The sequence below is a fragment of the Neospora caninum genome, chromosome V (genome assembly GCF_000208865.1).
Source record: "Neospora caninum Liverpool complete genome, chromosome V".
NCBI lineage: Eukaryota > Apicomplexa > Conoidasida > Eucoccidiorida > Sarcocystidae > Neospora > Neospora caninum.
Genome location: NC_018391.1, coordinates 60,898 through 77,326, shown reverse-complemented (window position 1 = coordinate 77,326; position 16,429 = coordinate 60,898). Strand labels below are relative to the sequence as shown.

At 53.9% G+C, this 16,429-nt stretch overlaps 3 protein-coding genes across 3 annotated transcripts; 2 read left to right on the top strand and 1 right to left on the bottom strand.

Moving 5' to 3' along the window:
• Nucleotides 1-34: 34 nt before the first annotated feature.
• NCLIV_012320 (conserved hypothetical protein) lies at nt 35-3,434 on the top strand (the record flags this gene model as incomplete). Its single annotated transcript, XM_003881418.1, has 6 exons — nt 35-650; nt 1,072-1,720; nt 1,938-2,035; nt 2,445-2,504; nt 2,837-2,939; nt 3,365-3,434. 6 exons carry the CDS (start codon nt 35-37, stop codon nt 3,432-3,434), a joined length of 1,596 nt encoding a protein of 531 aa, XP_003881467.1.
• Nucleotides 3,435-5,412: 1,978 nt separating this feature from the next.
• Nucleotides 5,413-8,608, bottom strand: NCLIV_012310 (hypothetical protein; the record flags this gene model as incomplete). Its single annotated transcript, XM_003881417.1, has 3 exons — nt 5,413-6,210; nt 7,404-7,660; nt 8,008-8,608. 3 exons carry the CDS (start codon nt 8,606-8,608, stop codon nt 5,413-5,415), a joined length of 1,656 nt encoding a protein of 551 aa, XP_003881466.1.
• A 1,740-nt stretch (nt 8,609-10,348) lies between these two features.
• Nucleotides 10,349-16,287, top strand: NCLIV_012300 (conserved hypothetical protein; the record flags this gene model as incomplete). The annotated part of the gene is made up of 10 exons (XM_003881416.1): nt 10,349-10,737; nt 10,994-11,063; nt 11,722-11,791; nt 12,271-12,347; nt 13,116-13,166; nt 13,739-13,825; nt 14,549-14,929; nt 15,352-15,615; nt 15,849-15,953; nt 16,144-16,287. 10 exons carry the CDS (start codon nt 10,349-10,351, stop codon nt 16,285-16,287), a joined length of 1,638 nt encoding a protein of 545 aa, XP_003881465.1.
• Nucleotides 16,288-16,429: the final 142 nt, after the last annotated feature.

The following is a 16,429-nucleotide window of genomic DNA, read 5'->3' as shown; positions in this document are numbered from 1 at the left end:
GAAAAATTTGTACGGCCTCCTGCACGCTCCCGCCATGTCTTTCGCGTTCCATTCCGCCCTGCTGGCTGCGTCGCCGCAGGGGGTGTCTCTTCTGCCTCTGCATGCGTCGCCTTCCGCAGCTGCGGACGCGGCGTACCTCGAAGACTGCCGAGTGGTACAGGATCTCCTCCAGCAACTCCGGCGCTTTTCGTCTTCGATTCGGAGGCTGAAAACCGAAATCGACGCCCTGGCGGCCTCTCCCTTCCCCGAGAGCGAAGGCAGAGACGAACCTGCAGCCTCCCAGCAGACGGCGTGGAAAGATGTGAGAGCCTCAACGCGAGACGAGCAGCCTCTCCCCTCTCCGGAGTCTTCCGATCCGCCCTCGCCCCACGCCTCGGAAGACCAGCCGGACGTGTCCCGCCTCTCTTCTCATTCCTCTTCTTGTGCAGTTTCCAACTCTCTCGTTCTTCTGCGACACCAAACCGAGCTTCGCGGACAGCTGGAAGCGGCGCGGGCGGCCGCGGAGGAGGCGCACCGCAGACTCGCCCACCTCGCAATGCATGCAAGCGCCGCGACCTCGCACGCCGAAAAGCAACATCGCCAGTTCATGCACCAGCGCCTCATCCAAAGTCTTCGCCTCGCCACCAAAAACCTCAAAGAAGCTGCTGAAGGTAACATTCCTCTCTCCCTCCTGTATATATATATATATATATATATATTAGATCGATATGGATAGATATAGATACATGCATTTATGTTCTTGCAGTTGTTTATCGTCGAATGATCTGATAAGCCACTCACGCGATGGAGGCGCACAAACACATCTACGCACGTTTACACGCGGATGTGTTCGTAGGCAAATGAACAAAGAATGATTGTATAACGAGGAAGAGTCTCCACGTGGTTCCGAACATCGACGAGGCTCTCGTGCGTCCCGCGCAAAGGGACAGATCCAAATGAAACGGTTTCTCCGTCGCTCTATCAAGTCATATAAATATATATATATATATATATATATATATATATATATATATGCATGCAACTGCGTGCGTTTGCTTCGTCTTTTGTTTGTCTCTGGGGTTTATGCGTCAGCACTGGAGGCACCGCCTCCTCCTCGGGCGTCTTTGCCTTCGCCGCGTGCGCTGGCGGCTGTTCGCGACGCGCCGAGCAGCCACTCGTCGCCGTTTCACTCGCAAGACTCGGACGAGAATTTTCAAAGGCAGCGCGAAGGCCTGCTCGACCTCCTGGCTAGCCACCAGCGCATGCGGCAGGAGCAGTCGGCGTCGCACACGCTCTCGCGGGGTGTACATACAGCTCGGGAACTGGCGCTTCGGGGCCGTGCTGGGAGCGAGGGGCGGCGAGGGAGTCCAGGACGTCTTTCTTCCTGGGAAGACGCCCAGCGAATGCACAGAGGAAGCAAGACTGCAGACGGCAGCTTTTCGCCCCAAGTGGAGACGAGCGGAGACGGTGCTGCTGGGCGAGGCGAGCGGAGATGGCAAGGCGAGAGAGAGGAAGGAAGAGACAGTGAGCACGCACATCGGAAAGCGTATGGCCTCGAGAGTCGGAAAGGCGCGGCCATCGCGGCGGCTGCAGGCGTCATTGCGTCGCCGCCCTCGGAAAATCGAGAACACCGAGAAGAAGGCGAGGACAGAGAAATGAGAGCTTACCAGGCATTGCTCGACCGTTCGCGTGGAGACGAGGCAGCCGTGCACAACGGGAGTTCTCTGAGTAGCCAAGCGCGGTAGGTTCTTCCTCAGCATCCGAAACGGACCGAAGACGGGGAGACACGGCGGTTTCTTTTTCTGGGTCGTGCGGACAAACACCTGTCTGGGAGAGGGGTTGGGGAGTTGGGGACAGAAGCCGGAGCGACGAATCAACGAGGAACGAGCGATTGCGTTGCTGAGAATAGTGAAGGGGCCGTCGATATACACGTGGCGATCCTTTGCGCGCTTTTGCAGGCCCAACGTCCCCGTCGAGATTCCGGAGGGCTGCATTGAACACGCGATTCGCCAGGAACAACTCGACGGCCTCGCAAAAATCCAACGCGAAATTCAAGGTCAGCGTCAACGGCTCTCTTCACGTCAATCCACATGCATGCCAGTGTCTCTCCTTCTCTTGCTCTCTGACTCTCTCCTTCTTTACCTCGTTCTCGCTCCCTCCTTCAGCTTCTCTCTTCTCCCTTTCTCTGTCTCTCTGTCTCTCGCTCTCGTTGTCTCCTTTCCTCTAGCTCTGTGTACAAACATGTGTTCAGTGTGTGTCAATTTAATTATGTATTCACCTATATATATATATATATATATATATAGGTATGTGTATTTGTTGGTGTATGGGTGCATGTGCGGACATGAAATTCTGAAGCACGGAGAAGAATCTTGCTTCTTATATCCGTGCGCTGGACTTCGAATCAGGATCTTGTTTTGAAAGGCAACGGAAGCGTTTCTTTCCTTCTGTGTTTCCTTTCTCAGGCATCCAATCACTTTATGAGCAACTGGCCTTCTACGTGGACGATCAGCAACTGGGCATTGGTAAAACATGCCTCTCAACGGGTTTTCTCACACAAACGAATATACATAGATATAGATATGCAATTGCTTATCTGTGTTTGTATAATTGTGATTATCTTTGTATACTTTTATATCTTTTTTTTATGTATGAAGATGTGTTTTTCATCTGGTGTGGACGGAAGGCGGACGCAAAGCGTGTCCGGTCTCTGAAGATCTCTTGTCTGTTTTCTGACTTGCTGGGTCCTCTGCCTTTCGCCTCTGTTCTCCCTTTCCGCGTTCCCTCAGCTCAGAGGCGTCTTGAGACCTGGCGATTAATAGAGCTCTAGACTTTCTGCCGCTCTTCCGTTTTTCAGACGGCGTCATCAATCTCCTCGACTCCACTCGAGACTCGGCCAGCCAGGCGAACCGGGAACTGGTGCATGCACGTCGCCTCAGTCGCGCCACCACACGCAGAAAGTGAGTTTCCCTCACGCTACCGCTTTCTCTTCTTCCTCCTCTCTCTCTTCTTCCTCCTCTCTCTCTTCTTCCTCCTCTCTCTCTTCTTCCTCCTCTCTCTCTTTGTCTTCCTTCTCTCTCCCTTGTTCTTCTTCCTTCTTTTTCTTTTGTTCTTCTTCTTTCTGTTTCTCTTGTTCTTATTCCTTCTCTCTCTCCCTTGTTCTTCTTCCTTCTCCCTCTTGCTCCACGTTTTTTCTAGCCTGTTTTATTTTCCCGTTCTGCTGCGCCAAGGCTGCGTTGTCAGTTCCTTTTTGCTCCTTTTAACTCTTGCTTTCTTTTCCGCCTGGGCCTCTTCGACCCTGCATGCAAAATCAGCCCAAGTCGCCAGGAGACTGTGATCCCACTTCTCGTCTCTTTGTTTCTCTCGCCTCTGCTTTTGCCTGCAGGTGTATCATCTGGTTGGTAATCTTCTGCATGACCGCTCTCATCCTCTGGATCCTCTTGTTTCTCCACTGACGTTGTCTTTCATGTTTCTACTCTTCGCCGCCCCTTACCTCGGGGCGACGAAACCTCAGTATCCGACAGTGCCCGTTTCCTTTTCTGTTTTTCCTTTCTTCTCTGCGAATCACCATCGGACAAATCTGGGACGCGCGCACGGGTCTCGCTGTCTGTTTCAATTTTCTTCTTTTGTTTCCGATTCGGTCCTTTCTCCCGTTCTGTGCGATTCTGCGGCGGCGCTCGTCCTGCGCTTCCTCTCGGGTCTTACACATGCGCAGAGGGCTGTTTCCGTTCCGCTTTAGAACGGTGAGTCGTGCCTTCCCTTTCTCAAGATACTGTCATCTCCTTCCCTTTTTCTCAGCGGTTGTAGGGCCTCTGTCAGGGGAGAGTCGAGTGCGCAACCGCATGCAGATTGGTAGCGGCAAGCAGCGAAGGGGGCGCGGGCTTCTGACAGACTTGTGCCTTTCTCCCTGCACGTTCTTTGCCTCGACTGCGAGAGAACGAATAGACGACACTCGCGCTGAAGCGACGTGATGACGCGACCGGTCCTTCCGCGTTCGCTGCTTCCTGAAGAAGGCGGTTCTTCTTGTCGTCTCGCGCGTTAAATCCGTGAGCGAGTCGCGACACCGCAGAAACCGCGCAGTTGTTCGATTCTCCCCGAGGCGGCGGCCGAGAGGCGGCAAGGCGCCAGAGGACGAAGCGCACGTTTGTCACGAACAACAAATGAACTTTTGTCTCCGCTGAGAGTCAGGCGAGCGAATGAAGAGGTTGGGGAAACGCGCGCTTACGTGCGCAGCTGCTTTCTGGATTCCGAACGAAACGGAAGAGGGATTCGCTACATCCTCCGGAAGGCCATGCACATACCACAAATGCTCCGATACTTCCACATGGGCATATATATTTGTGTACGGGTGCAGGTAGAGCGATAAGCAGAGGAGAGATACAGCGGCAAAGAGACAGAGAGGTCGACGGCGTACGAATCCGCTGTGACCAAACCTGTCGGTCGGTAACTAAGTTTCATCGTCTCTCCAAATACAAAGGCGTATACATATGCAGATATGTGTGTGTAAGTATATTCATATATATATATATATATATATATGCATAACTGTCTGCATGAATATGCGCTTGTTTCGACACAGAGGCTGACGGAGGAACGCCCGAGTTGTGCGGCGCGCATGTGCCCCCCCCCCGCATGTGTGTGTGAGCGAGGCGGCTCATGCTCCGTGGCAGTTTCGCTCCTGAATTGAAACGTTTTCGAGGGTTTTTTCGCTGTTTCTCGCCGCTCTGGAACATCCAGACTCAGGTTTGGGCTTTTCACGGTGGACGTCTCGTGTCGAAATCGATACCCCCGCCCTGCACGAGCAGAGTTCCGCATGCCGAGTGCTCCTTCGCCCCCCAAAAAACCTTCCATTTCTTCTTCGCGCATTCTCTGGGGTGTGAGGTGCGCCGCCGCGCAGCGTCTCTTGGCTGGTTCCGCATGTGGTTGCTGCGCAGAAAGGCCCCGATCATTTTGTCGTACCCCCGCAAAATGCGAGAAGTCTCAGACGCAAAAAGGTCTAGGACAAACCCGCGTCGGTTCGTAAACGCGAGAGGCGGAAAATAGAGAGAGGCTACCGAGTGTGAAGAGGAACGCGCGAGTGGCCGATCGCCCTGGTTCGCCCGTGAGGAGTCTTTTGACTCGCCAGAGCGAAGGTGGATCTCAGGTGGCGCAGCAACTCGTGCGACTCTTTCACGACGCCGCCTCTCGGTAGGGCTCCTCACCAGGGAAAACGACTTCTCACGAACCAAACAAAGAACAAAAATCCGAGCCAAACCCGCGGGGGCCAGAACGGCGCGCCTCCATACACACACCCAAATACACATACGCACGCGCACAGATACATATGCATATATACACATATGTATCCATCGTCACTTTGGCTTTTCGCACAAACACCTGACTTGAGACTCCGCCGCGATTCTGCAAATGCCTCTACCCGCACAGGTGGTGTCTCTACACTTGGTTCCCGCCGGGACTGTTTCCTGAGAAGCGCAGCCTCCGTCGCGTTTCTGGGGTCTCTCGTTCCCTCTTTCGGTTTTTGACGATTTTTGTCGCTGGAATGATCCCTTCCTTCTCGCGCCACCGGGACGCCGCTGCGCCCCCCCGAGGCGGGCTGTCCCCTTGGGCCTCTGCGCTCGCTGTCGCGCCTTCCCCGGTCCCGATGAAAGTGTCTCCTTCTCTCCAGACTTTCCTCTTGCATGCAGTGCGTACACTGTGCGCCTCTCGCTGCAGCGTCTCGCTTCCGACGAACTGCGCCCGCAGCGCCGCGGAGGCTCGAAACTCCTCCGGAGTCGAACAGCGCGGCGGCAGGAGCCTTCTCGTGAGAGCAAAGTACGCAACAGCTGTCGGCATGGTCCAGTCAGAAGCGGGCGGCGCAGTCTCGCAGCCTTGCTCTGCAAACGCCTCGTTTTGACTGAGAGGCGCGTCTCCTCGGAGGCACCGGCAAGCCTGCGCGATGTCGATGCTCGGCCACGGAGAGAAAGTGAGAACTTCCACGTGCCTGGCTGAGAGCGAATCGCCTGGCGTCTCTGGATCGGGAAAGGCCGTGACGGGGCACAAGCGCGCGTCGACTTCGCGCTGAATCAGCTGCGTGAGCGTCGCCTCGGCCCGCGCTGCGGTCTCCTCTTCTGAGAGCTGTCCAGCGCTCGCACGAGACAGAAGCTGGGACTGCAGGCGGAGGAGCAGAGACTGGTAGAGCCTGAGCAGCGCCAGGCAGGGGAGATAGAGCTGTTGCCGCAGGAGAGGAGACGCCTGCGGCAACAGGGAGAGTGGCAAACGAAAACGAACAGGCAAAACCCCGTCGAGGAGCGCCGACACAACCAGTTCCTTCTCAAACGCAGGATCTCGAGCATCGCACGGAAACGACTTTGAAGCGGAAGAAGGTAGAGACGAAGAAGCAGAGGAAGGAGAGGACAAAGAGGAAGAGGAGACAACTTGAATCGAAAGCGATTTCGGTGAAGGACGCGAGAGGAGAAGCCTGTAGAGGAGCCTAAGGGAAAAGAGGACCCAGACGCAGAAGGAAGGGAAGATGAACAATCCCTTGTTTTACTCCAGATTCAACATTTACACAGAGGCCTACGCTCGCGCAGCTCGTACACTTCGATGACCGATGCGCACCGGTTTCTTTCGCATTCTCTCCATTTCGTCCCTTTCTGGTTCTATCGTTCGCTTTCTCTCTGCCTTCCCCGTCTTCACTGTTTCTCTCTCTTTCTCGCTCATTACCTTCCTTTCTCTCTGTGTTTCTCCCTCGCTCTGTTTCTCCCTCGCTCTGTTTCTCTCTCTTTCTCTCGGTTTCTCTTTCTTTCCCTCTCTCTCTCTTTCTCTCGGTTTCTCTTCTCTCCCTTTCTCTCCCTTTCTCTCCCTTTCTCTCTCTTTCCCTCCTTGTCTCTTACCGAGGGAGAGCCTCTGCGGAGATCGCGAAGGCGGCTGGAGACAGGCTACTCGTCTGTGTTCGCATGCGTGCGCAGAATGGACAAAATACGTCACGTTCTCAGGGGCGAAATGGGTTGTTCCTTCCTCATGAAACGGCGCGCAAACGCCGCGAGAAACCGACGAGAGAAAACCACCCGAGAAGACAAAAGGTTGAGCGACGCCGCCCTGCGGAGGGACCGGCGCTTGGGAGCTTGACAGTGTCACGTGCAGCCTGCCTGTGATTTCCAGGCAGCGACGAAACACAGCAGAAAAAGAAACAGACAACTAGGAGACAAAAACGCGGACGTGCGAGCCTCTGAAAATTTCGAGCAAGTGCGGTCACCAACCTGTCCCTGCGCACTCGTCCTTCTCTCTCTTATCTCTCGTGTATCTCTTGTCAGTCTCTTTTCGTTCCTCTCTCTCCTTCCTCTTCCTCGACTCCTCGCCGGTAGGGCTGTCTGGGCGGCATCCTCAAGAAGCAAGGTCGGTCCGATATGCAAATCTCCTCGCATGCAGAGGCACAAAGTTCCTACCTGGAGACGGGCGAGATCTGCCGCAGCGAACCCCGCTGCCCAGCAGAAGCGACAGTCTGTGAGGAGAAGAAGAAGTTTCCAGCTGTCGTTTTCGTCTCTTCTCCCAGCGTCGAGGCCTGACGCACCGGTCGCCTCACGAGAAGAGCTCCAGGACGGAGACCGGCTTCGGTTTTCAAGTCGACCTTCTTCGCTCGCCAGCTCGGTTCTCTCGCACGCAGCCCCAAGGCGGCCCTTCAGTAGCCACGGCTGGGACGCGTCTGTCACAGGGAGAAGAAAAGGAGCAAAGACAGAGAGGGAAACAGCTACGAGATGAAACGCGGAATCCCGTCGGTGACGAGGAACAGCGCGAAAGAGCATGGACACGACGGCGCATGGAGGCTGCTTGGCGGGCGCGGCTGAAGCGGGGAGCTGCGACACGGTCCCCCCAGAGAGAACGGAGGAGTCTCGCGAAAGCAGTGCGCGGCAGAGAGAAGAAAAAACGGGCGTCTCAGGGTTGCCATCCTGCGCACACGCAGTGTGGTCTGTGAAACGGAATTCAGCGCGTTTCCCCGAAAGCTTCCGGGAAGGCGCGTTCGGTCTTTTTTTGAGAAAAACTGAAACGCACCGAGGACACGCCATGGCATTTGCGCGAAGGAGGCGCCGTCCTGAAAGGCTTCGTAGAGGGCTGTGTCAAAGTGGGATTGTCTGTTTTTTGCTTCTGAGTCCTGTGGAGGGCGTCTCTCGTCGGGCATCCCCGCGGGGTCTGCACGTTCTTCTCGTCTCGTCCTTCGCTCGTCTTGTAGATTTCGCGCGGACCTGCGCGTCCCGGAATGTTCCCTCGCGTCGTCTTCGTCTCGCAGAGTTGCCTCGCTTTCTGCCGCGGAGAGGGACGCGTCCGACGCATCCAAAGCGGCCGGGGGGAAAATAGCCTTCTCGCGACTCTGGCCCCAGGCGGGGTTCGTCTCCGAGGCTGGAGAGTGAGGCCAAGAAGCCGGAGAGGGACAGGCCGCAGGAGAGCGATGAGACTGTCGCAAAGAAGAGGGCGAGACAAAAGGAAACGAGGACGGCGACGAAGCGGGGAACGAGGAAGACGAAACAGCCAGAGGCGCAGAAGAAGGAGAAGAGAGGGAAGAAGAAGAACGGACTGCTGAGATCCCCCAAGGATCTGTCTCACGTGGGCAGTAGCGGAGACCTCGACGGCTCCTCCAGGAGCTTTGCTGACTCATCGTTGATTGACTGGCCAGGAGCAACGGGTGAGATCAGCACGAGAAAAAGTGAAAAGGACGAGAAACATGCAGAGCAAGAATGCAACGCATCCTCCGTCTGCGGAAGAAAAAAGGGGAAGAATCCACCGATCTACACACCTATATATACACATCCATATATTTATATATATACATGTGTAGCTATTCATGTATAGTATGTATATATATATATATATATACCAATGCCAAAAACTACATCTATCTCGCCATCGCGATTACTGAATCTCCATGTAGATCTCTAGGCAGAGGCACTTTTCGTCGGGAACTAAGCAAAGGGAGTTTCCGAAGAGAAACGGGTTCGAACGCTTTCACAGGTTCGTTTTTAATCCTTTGTAAACAACACTTTCGTACGCAACAACGGCGGGGCTGCCTGAGAGATCTTGCTGTCAGCAGACGCGGGCGGATTCGCCGGGGGACTCTCTCCGAAAAAGAGGAAAGGAGGAAAAAGAGAAAAGAGAAGCTTCGAGAGAAGCGATCGAGAAGCAAAGAAGGCGATATCGCCTGTTCGTCCATATTTTTTTCACCGCAGATATCTGAGAGACTTCTTATCGACAGAGGACAGGCCCAAAGAATCACCAGAATCCCAGCAAGAAAGAGCATCGACGGTGACCCTGTCGCGGTGGAGAGACAGCTGAGAGAGCCCTCGCGCTGATCGCTGTTTCCTTTCTTTCTGCGTCCTGCTGTCTCTAGTGAGACAGGGAAGAAACTCCCTTCTCGCTCGAAGAGAAGAAGACGTTCGAAGATTTTGTTGTGAAACCGGGCGGGAGAGGCGCTGTGAGAGGCCTTTCCGGGAAATGCGCGAGAGAGAAAAGGCGTCGAGCGCATGCGGCGAGCGAGAGAGACGGCACATCCGCTGTAGAAGAGGCCTCGTCGATTCTTCGCTTCTCCCGCGATGGCTTTTTCGCGTCTTTTAAAACTCGCCTTTCTGCTATCGTGCGGAAAACGCCTCCGCAAAGACGCCCTTCTCTTCGCATGTGTTGTGGTTTTCAAGGCGGCGACTCTGAGGGTGATTTTTTCCAGCTTTTCTATAAAAATCTTGACGCAAGCTCGCGAAACGCCCGGTCATGTCTCTTTTAAACCCTTTTCGGCCTCTCTGAGTAATGTAAATTGCACCCCCAGTTTTGTCCACTGTCTCTTTCTCCCATTCTGTCTCCTCTTTCTTTCTGTGTGACGGTTTCTCTCCTTTCTTTCTCTCTTCCACGGCTGTCTTCTTTCTGTGCGACGGTTTCTCTCCTTTCTTTTTTCCACGGCTGTCCTTCGTCCTCTTTCTCTCTTTACCACTCCTTTCTCTTCTTCTGTCGTCTTGTGTCCGAGTTGGCTCCCTCTCTTCCTGTAACGCCCAGCCCCATGGCGACGCCTTCGAGAATCTCTTCGCCTCAGCCGCCTGCCTCTCCGGCTTCTCCCTCTCCGGCTTCTCCCTCTCCGGCGGCTCTCTCTGCGTTCGCTTCTCGCCTGCGTTCTTCCCCTTTTTTCGCCGGAAAAAAAACACGGTCGCGGCCTCCAGTTTCCAGCTTCGCATTTGCAGAACCAGAAGAACACCTAGACGAAGATCAGGAAGAACCGGAAACAGAGAGGGAAGAAGGGAAGAAAGACGAGAGGGAAGAAGAGAAGAAAGACAAGAGGGAAGAAGAGAAGAAAGACGAGAGGGAAGAAGAGAAGAACGAAGAGAAGAGAGAAGAGGAAGAACGCGCAGAATGGCAGATGGAAGAAAGGGAGCAACCCCTGGGGGACCAGAAGGGAGAACATGTGGACGCAGAGCTGCAGAAAGGAGAGGAAGAAGAGAGAGAAGAAAAGGAAGAAGACACAAATGAAGTGAGTCGTCAGCGTGTGCTCTTGACAGAGCGCGCGAGTTGTCAGGATCCAGTGGAGTTGTTCGCGAATGACGAAGCTATCCAGGAGCAAATTCGCTTCCTCGAGACCGCTGAACCTTCTCTCGGCCCCGCGGCCGTTGCCGCTCAGCGCAGGCGAAGCCAGCTCGGCGAGGCGAGGCGCGACGCAGCTGGGTGGAAGGCTGAGGACGCGGAGAGACAACGCGAAGACGGAGGCGGTGCGTCGAGCCCGTCACTGAACTCCGCAGGCATCGTCAACATGTGAGGAGCAAGCGAAAGCGAGGCACAAAGAGACGCAGGAGCATCACTCGCACTGTTGAGATATCGCGTTCGCCTTTGTGGTCGGAAAGGGACTCCGTAGCTCGAGAAGCCCAGAGAGAAGGGTGGAGCGAGGTGCGTGGTTGCTTCAAAAGGGAAGAAAACGCGTCTGCCCTCAGCGGGGTTTTCCGTTATCTTCTCTTTCTGCGTGCCGCCTCCAACCTCTTGCGTTTCTCTCGGGCCTTTGTGTCTCTTCCAGGTTGCTTAAGCATGACAAATTCGTCGCTAGACCCAAGCTCGTCTTCCAGAACGGCGAGTACAGGCAGGAAGTGCGTTGGAGGCTCACAGTACACCGGCTCCGGGTTGAGCAGAGGACAGAAAAGACCAGAGTTTCTTCCCTTGTTCCTGACGCTTCCTCTGTGCTGGTCGCCAGCGGCGATTAACGATCTCTCCGTTAAAAAGCGAGAAAAAAGCGTTCATAAGGACCATCGCTAGACGCGCCTCGATTTCCTTGAACGCAGTTACACACGAAAAGAGCTCTTGTGACGGCTCCAGGAAGTTAACTTTGAAACGACTCCAGGCCGCTGCTTGCGCGCAAGGGACAAAATGCTTCTCGCAGTGCTTCGCCTTTGTGCTTGTTTCTTCGCCTCGCGTGGAGCGGTCGCCTCCTCTCTTAGCTGCTTTATCTGCTCGGGTCTGTTTTCCGTTTCAAGGCCCTCGTCTCGGCTCCGCGCTTCGGCCACGAACTGGAGGCTTTTCATATCCCTGCACATATATACATACATATATATACACATATATACACAAATATATATATATATATATTTCTGCGTGTATGAGAGTACATGCGTACATGCATCTGTACACATATATATACATATGCACAGAGTTTCTCTATTTTTACACCAGTGCCTGTATCTCGCTCTATACGTATATGTACAGGAGTGTAAAGGTTTCCGTCCATGTTTGCACGTTTTCGTTCCGCAGGACCGGACCGAAGACGAACTCGTTGCAGATTTGCAGCGTCTTATGCGCGACTCGCCTCACGTTGTCCTTGGTGAGACGCTTTGCGCTTTCTTTCCAGCTGCGGAGAAAGGGAATGTTCGCTTACCTCTCCATGTGCTGACGCTTCCCTCGATATCGGGGCGCACGAGACAGACACCAACAGAGAGAGAGAGAGACGACCGCATGCGGCCACACTCACGCATCCTTCCATATGTGCCTTCCTATCCGTCCAAAGATATGTTTATATATACATATATATACGTGTTTGTAGCTGTATGTCAATTTACGTATGTATGTATATATATATATATATATATATGTATAGAGAGAGATAGATGTGTCTATAGGTGCATATGGATGCATATGTGCATACCGATAGATACCGAGCTCGTATAAGGAGCACTTTTCTGTTTTGGGAAGTGCATCTAACGAGATTTTCTGTGTATACAAACCTCGGAGACGCATGGCTCTCGGTGTACCTGCAAACGGCCTTTCCCTTCTGGAGAGTCGCATGTCTTTTCTGATTTTCAGAGCGTCATGGGGCGTGCTTCGAGGAGGAGCATCTGAGGTTCTTCAAGGAGGAGTTTGCGGCCTCACCGGAAGTCCAGGTAAGACTCTGGCAAAGCCTTCGCTTTCTCTCTTTTCCTTCTCTTCTTTGTTCCTCTTGGCTTTCGTTTCTCTTCCTTTTTCTTCTTTTTTTTCACTCGTGTGCCTCAGCGTCTCCCCCCTTTTTTCTTGCTGTCTCGTACCTGCTGGCATGCGCCGACGCTGAAAACCCTCCTGCTGAGAGCCCGTTCCCAGCGGTTTCTTTTCTCTCTGTCTCCCTCTCTCTCTCGTGTCTCGTTCTCGTTTGCGTTCATATATTATGTCCCATACCGGTTCGTCAAAGGCATTTGATCTGCAGTTCCCATCTCGGCCTTCGGCCTCGTTGCCTCTCGCATCCGCGCCAAAGAGCATTGAAACGTCCTCACATTCAAACCGGCAGCAACCGATTTAGATGCGCGTGCATACACCTCGCGGCTAGATCTACTACTGCATACTTTGAAAGAGCAAAACAGGTAGTTGGATGTAGAGATAGAGATAGAAGTAGATCGAGACAGAGAGAAACAGAAAGAAGTAGAAGGGAAAGAGACAGAGACATAGATAGACAGGGAGAGAGATGAAAACAAAGAAATAGGCAACTGCCTATGGGCGTTTTATTTCCATGGTGGCACGCACTTGCGTTGCCACAGACGCCAAAGACGATCAGAGACTTGTGTGGTCAGACGCACGGAGGTACCGATGTTCCCGTTTCGTGGTTCCGTAGGTTTCTTTCGGGTTTTTTCCTTACAGTTTTTGGAAGGCAAGACACATCCTGTGTTGACTGTTTTCTGCAGTTCTATGTGAAGTCCCTCGCTGACAAATCGTCTCCGGGAGAGAGCGAAAAGGTGAGAATTCGAGAGTAGTGAACATGCCACCAACATATATATATATATATATATATATATGTATATATTTGCACAGCTACGAACTATATATATGCATATATCTTTGTACCTGCGTCTGTGTATGTATGTATATATCTACTCCCATTGCCTTCAAAAGGCAATCTGTGTATGCATATGTAATATGTAGACCTGTATATACGTGCAGATAAAAATTCACATGTGTGTGTATGTCTACGTATACAAAAACACAGGGGAATATTTATAGTGACGTATACATAAATATGTTTCGTAGGTAGACAGAGGCGATGAATCTATCTCCACGCGTGAGAACAACATGTGGAGATGAAGGGGAGGAAGCGTAGTCAAGGCAACCAAAAACGCGCTGAAGGCTGTGCTGACACGTTTTTCGAGATTTTTTTCCCGGTTTCATCTTCGCTCACTCCACTTTGTTTCTGGCCTCGGCAGCTTCCCCAGAGTTTTGCTCTCGTGCGGGTGTGCGTGTGTCTTCACTTTCTTCATGTGCCTCCGTTTATTCTCCTTCTCGCGCTCGCCATCTGTCTCGCTTCCTGCAGATGAGAGCAAACCGGCGCCTGGCGAAGATGCGGCAGCTCGTCGCTGACGGCGAATTTTTCTCGGAAACTGCGATGCAGGCGAGGCAGGTGCGCAGGTGGTCCCGGGGTTGCGAGAAACTCAGAGACAACACTGTTGATCCTAAATCCGAAAAGAAGCGACACTCAAAGTTCTAGCAGCCCACACACGGGGAACGAATGGGAGGCAAAGCGAACAAACCAGAGCGTTGTTGAGACCCGAGAAAACGCAAAAGAGCCGCGAGGAAAACGCGTCGGTTTGCGTGTGAGCATAGAATCGACGTTGTAGTGAGGCGACGGGGAGGGGTTGGAAAAGAACAAGACAGGAGACTTGAGGCGTACGCGCGGAGCCCAGCAATCATCGTGGGGAGGGAACTGTGGATAAGACCCTTGGCCGCAGGGACCACGCAGACACCGAGTATTCCGCGCGCGCGGTGTTTAGGGACGTCTCGAGTGTGTTTCTCACTCTGGCGATGCAGGCATGTACACTTTTCTTACCTTTGTTTCTCCCCTCCACAAGTGCGTGACGGAAAATCTACCAATGTGAATGCGTGGACCCGCTGCTCTGCACAGACGACGAGAGAGTGATGCCGGCTTTCAAACCAAGACTTGCCGAGCTTGGAAGCCGATTCTTCTGAGTTTACAACCCGTTTTCTGCTGCGTCGAGAGGCGAGGTGTCTGTACACCCCAACTTCGCCCTCCCGCGTCATACACACTGACCGCAGGGCTGTGCCTTTTTCGTGCTGGTTTGGCGATCTTCAAAATCGTTTTCCGGCCTCTTCGCTGTCTGTGCAGCCTGCCCTCTACCACGAGTTTGTCGGCCGCTATACCGCCGTCCCGAATCCGATGCGCTCTTCTGATTCACCTGGCTCTTCACCGGAGTCGTCTTCCTCTTCGTCCTCGTCTTCCTCGCCAGCTGCTTGTCTCTCGTCTCGGCCGTTTCGGGCTCCACAGGCTCTGGTGTCCTCTCGGCTGCATGCGGCTTCGAGTCCTGGCGCCGCGAAGCATGAGGAAAAGACGTTTTTTTCTGCAGATCCGCGGTCTCTCAGCTCCTGTCTCCTCAACGCAATGGACAACCGCGAGATGCGGAGACAGGCGGAAGAAGAACGCGGCAGATGGTTCCTGCAAGACGAGGAACTTCTCGCGCACATCGACGGAGGAAGGACACTGAAGACCGTAAGCACGAGGGAAAACGAAGAAGGGAAGGAAACGGAGGAGAAGAAGGGGGCAACGAAGGAGAACGGGGAGGGGTACAAGCGATATGACGGAGCAGAGGAAGGTAAACGGCGAAAGAAATGGAGAAGAGGCAAAAGAAGCTGGGCACAAGGAAGAAGAGGAAAACCGGGAATCCTTAAACGGCGAAAGAAATGGAGAAGAGGCAAAAGAAGCTGGGCACAAGGAAGAAGAGGAAAACCGGGAATCCTTCCCCCCCCCTCCTTGCGTTCGGTGGGGCGGATGGAGACAGGTGGAGTCTGGCGAGAGGCGTGACGGCAGATGTATCCGAAGAAGCGAATCGAGCGATTTAGCTGGTGCTTTCCCTCCTCTTTTTTTCCACGCTTCTCTCTCTGCTTTTTGCTTCCTCGGATCTCTGTGCTCAGCTCCAGGAGGGCCGGCCAGCTCGCAGGCCGCACGCGCGTCGAGAGGAGAGAGGCGGAAGACGCGGTGCGCAGGAGGCAGCTGAGAGCCTGAGCGGCGTAGACCTCGACGAGGACGAGGACAGTGATGACTTCGAGAGCGACTGGGATTCCGAGGAAGAAGAAGTGGGGGAATCTGTGCCGCGCGGCTGTCGCGGAGTCGCGCCAGTAGGAGGCAAGCGACGTCGGCGTTTCGTTGATGCCACCGCCTACGCTCAGAAACAACAAGTGCGTTCTTCACTCTTTTTGCTTGCCCCGGGGGAGACGCACGGGCGGGAGAGGTTGACGTGCGCCTCGCGTTGTTTTGGCTCCCTTTTTCCTGGCGGTGTTTTCACAGTGTTTCGTCCTCCGTTCGTTCGTGCTTTTTCTCGCTTTCTGACTCCAAGCGGATCGGCCTCACTGCGTCTGTCGCCGTCTCGCATGCCTTTTCGTTTCTCCCTCTTTTCTCGGCTTTTTCGTAGGACTTCCTTCTGCTCATGCAAGAGAAATTCCTCGCCGGGCACGATGCTCGCCACATTGACTACGACGCCATTGACAACGACGAGGCGCTCGACGATCTCCAGGAGGTAAATCGCTCTTTCGATCGCGCCGCGCTCCGGATCGCTCCTTCTGGCTGCCTCTTGATGTCTCTGGTTCTGTCTGATGCAGGACCGGACCGTCTCGTTGCTTGCGCCTCGCGCGTTTCTTTTAAAACCCGAAATCGTTTCATTCGTCTCCTCGACTTCCCTCCCCCTGTTTTGGCGCGTTTTTTCACAGATGGGCAGAGATTTGGAAGAACAGTACTTCTGCGGCGAAGAAGACTCGAGCGAGGAGAGGGAGACGAGGAAGCCGGCGCATGGAGACACTGCCGGCGACGCTGCTTCGGCCCGTTTGCACTTTCCCACGTGGACAGACGCCTGAAAAGAGCTCTCTGGAGCGCAGGCCCCCGAGAAGAACGTGAGCGCGTAAGAACTCGTGAGAAGGACGAGGAAAGAACCAAAAACACCAAGAACGCGTAGGCAGCGCTGTGTTGTCTCTTGGATGTCAAACAAGGAGACCGCAG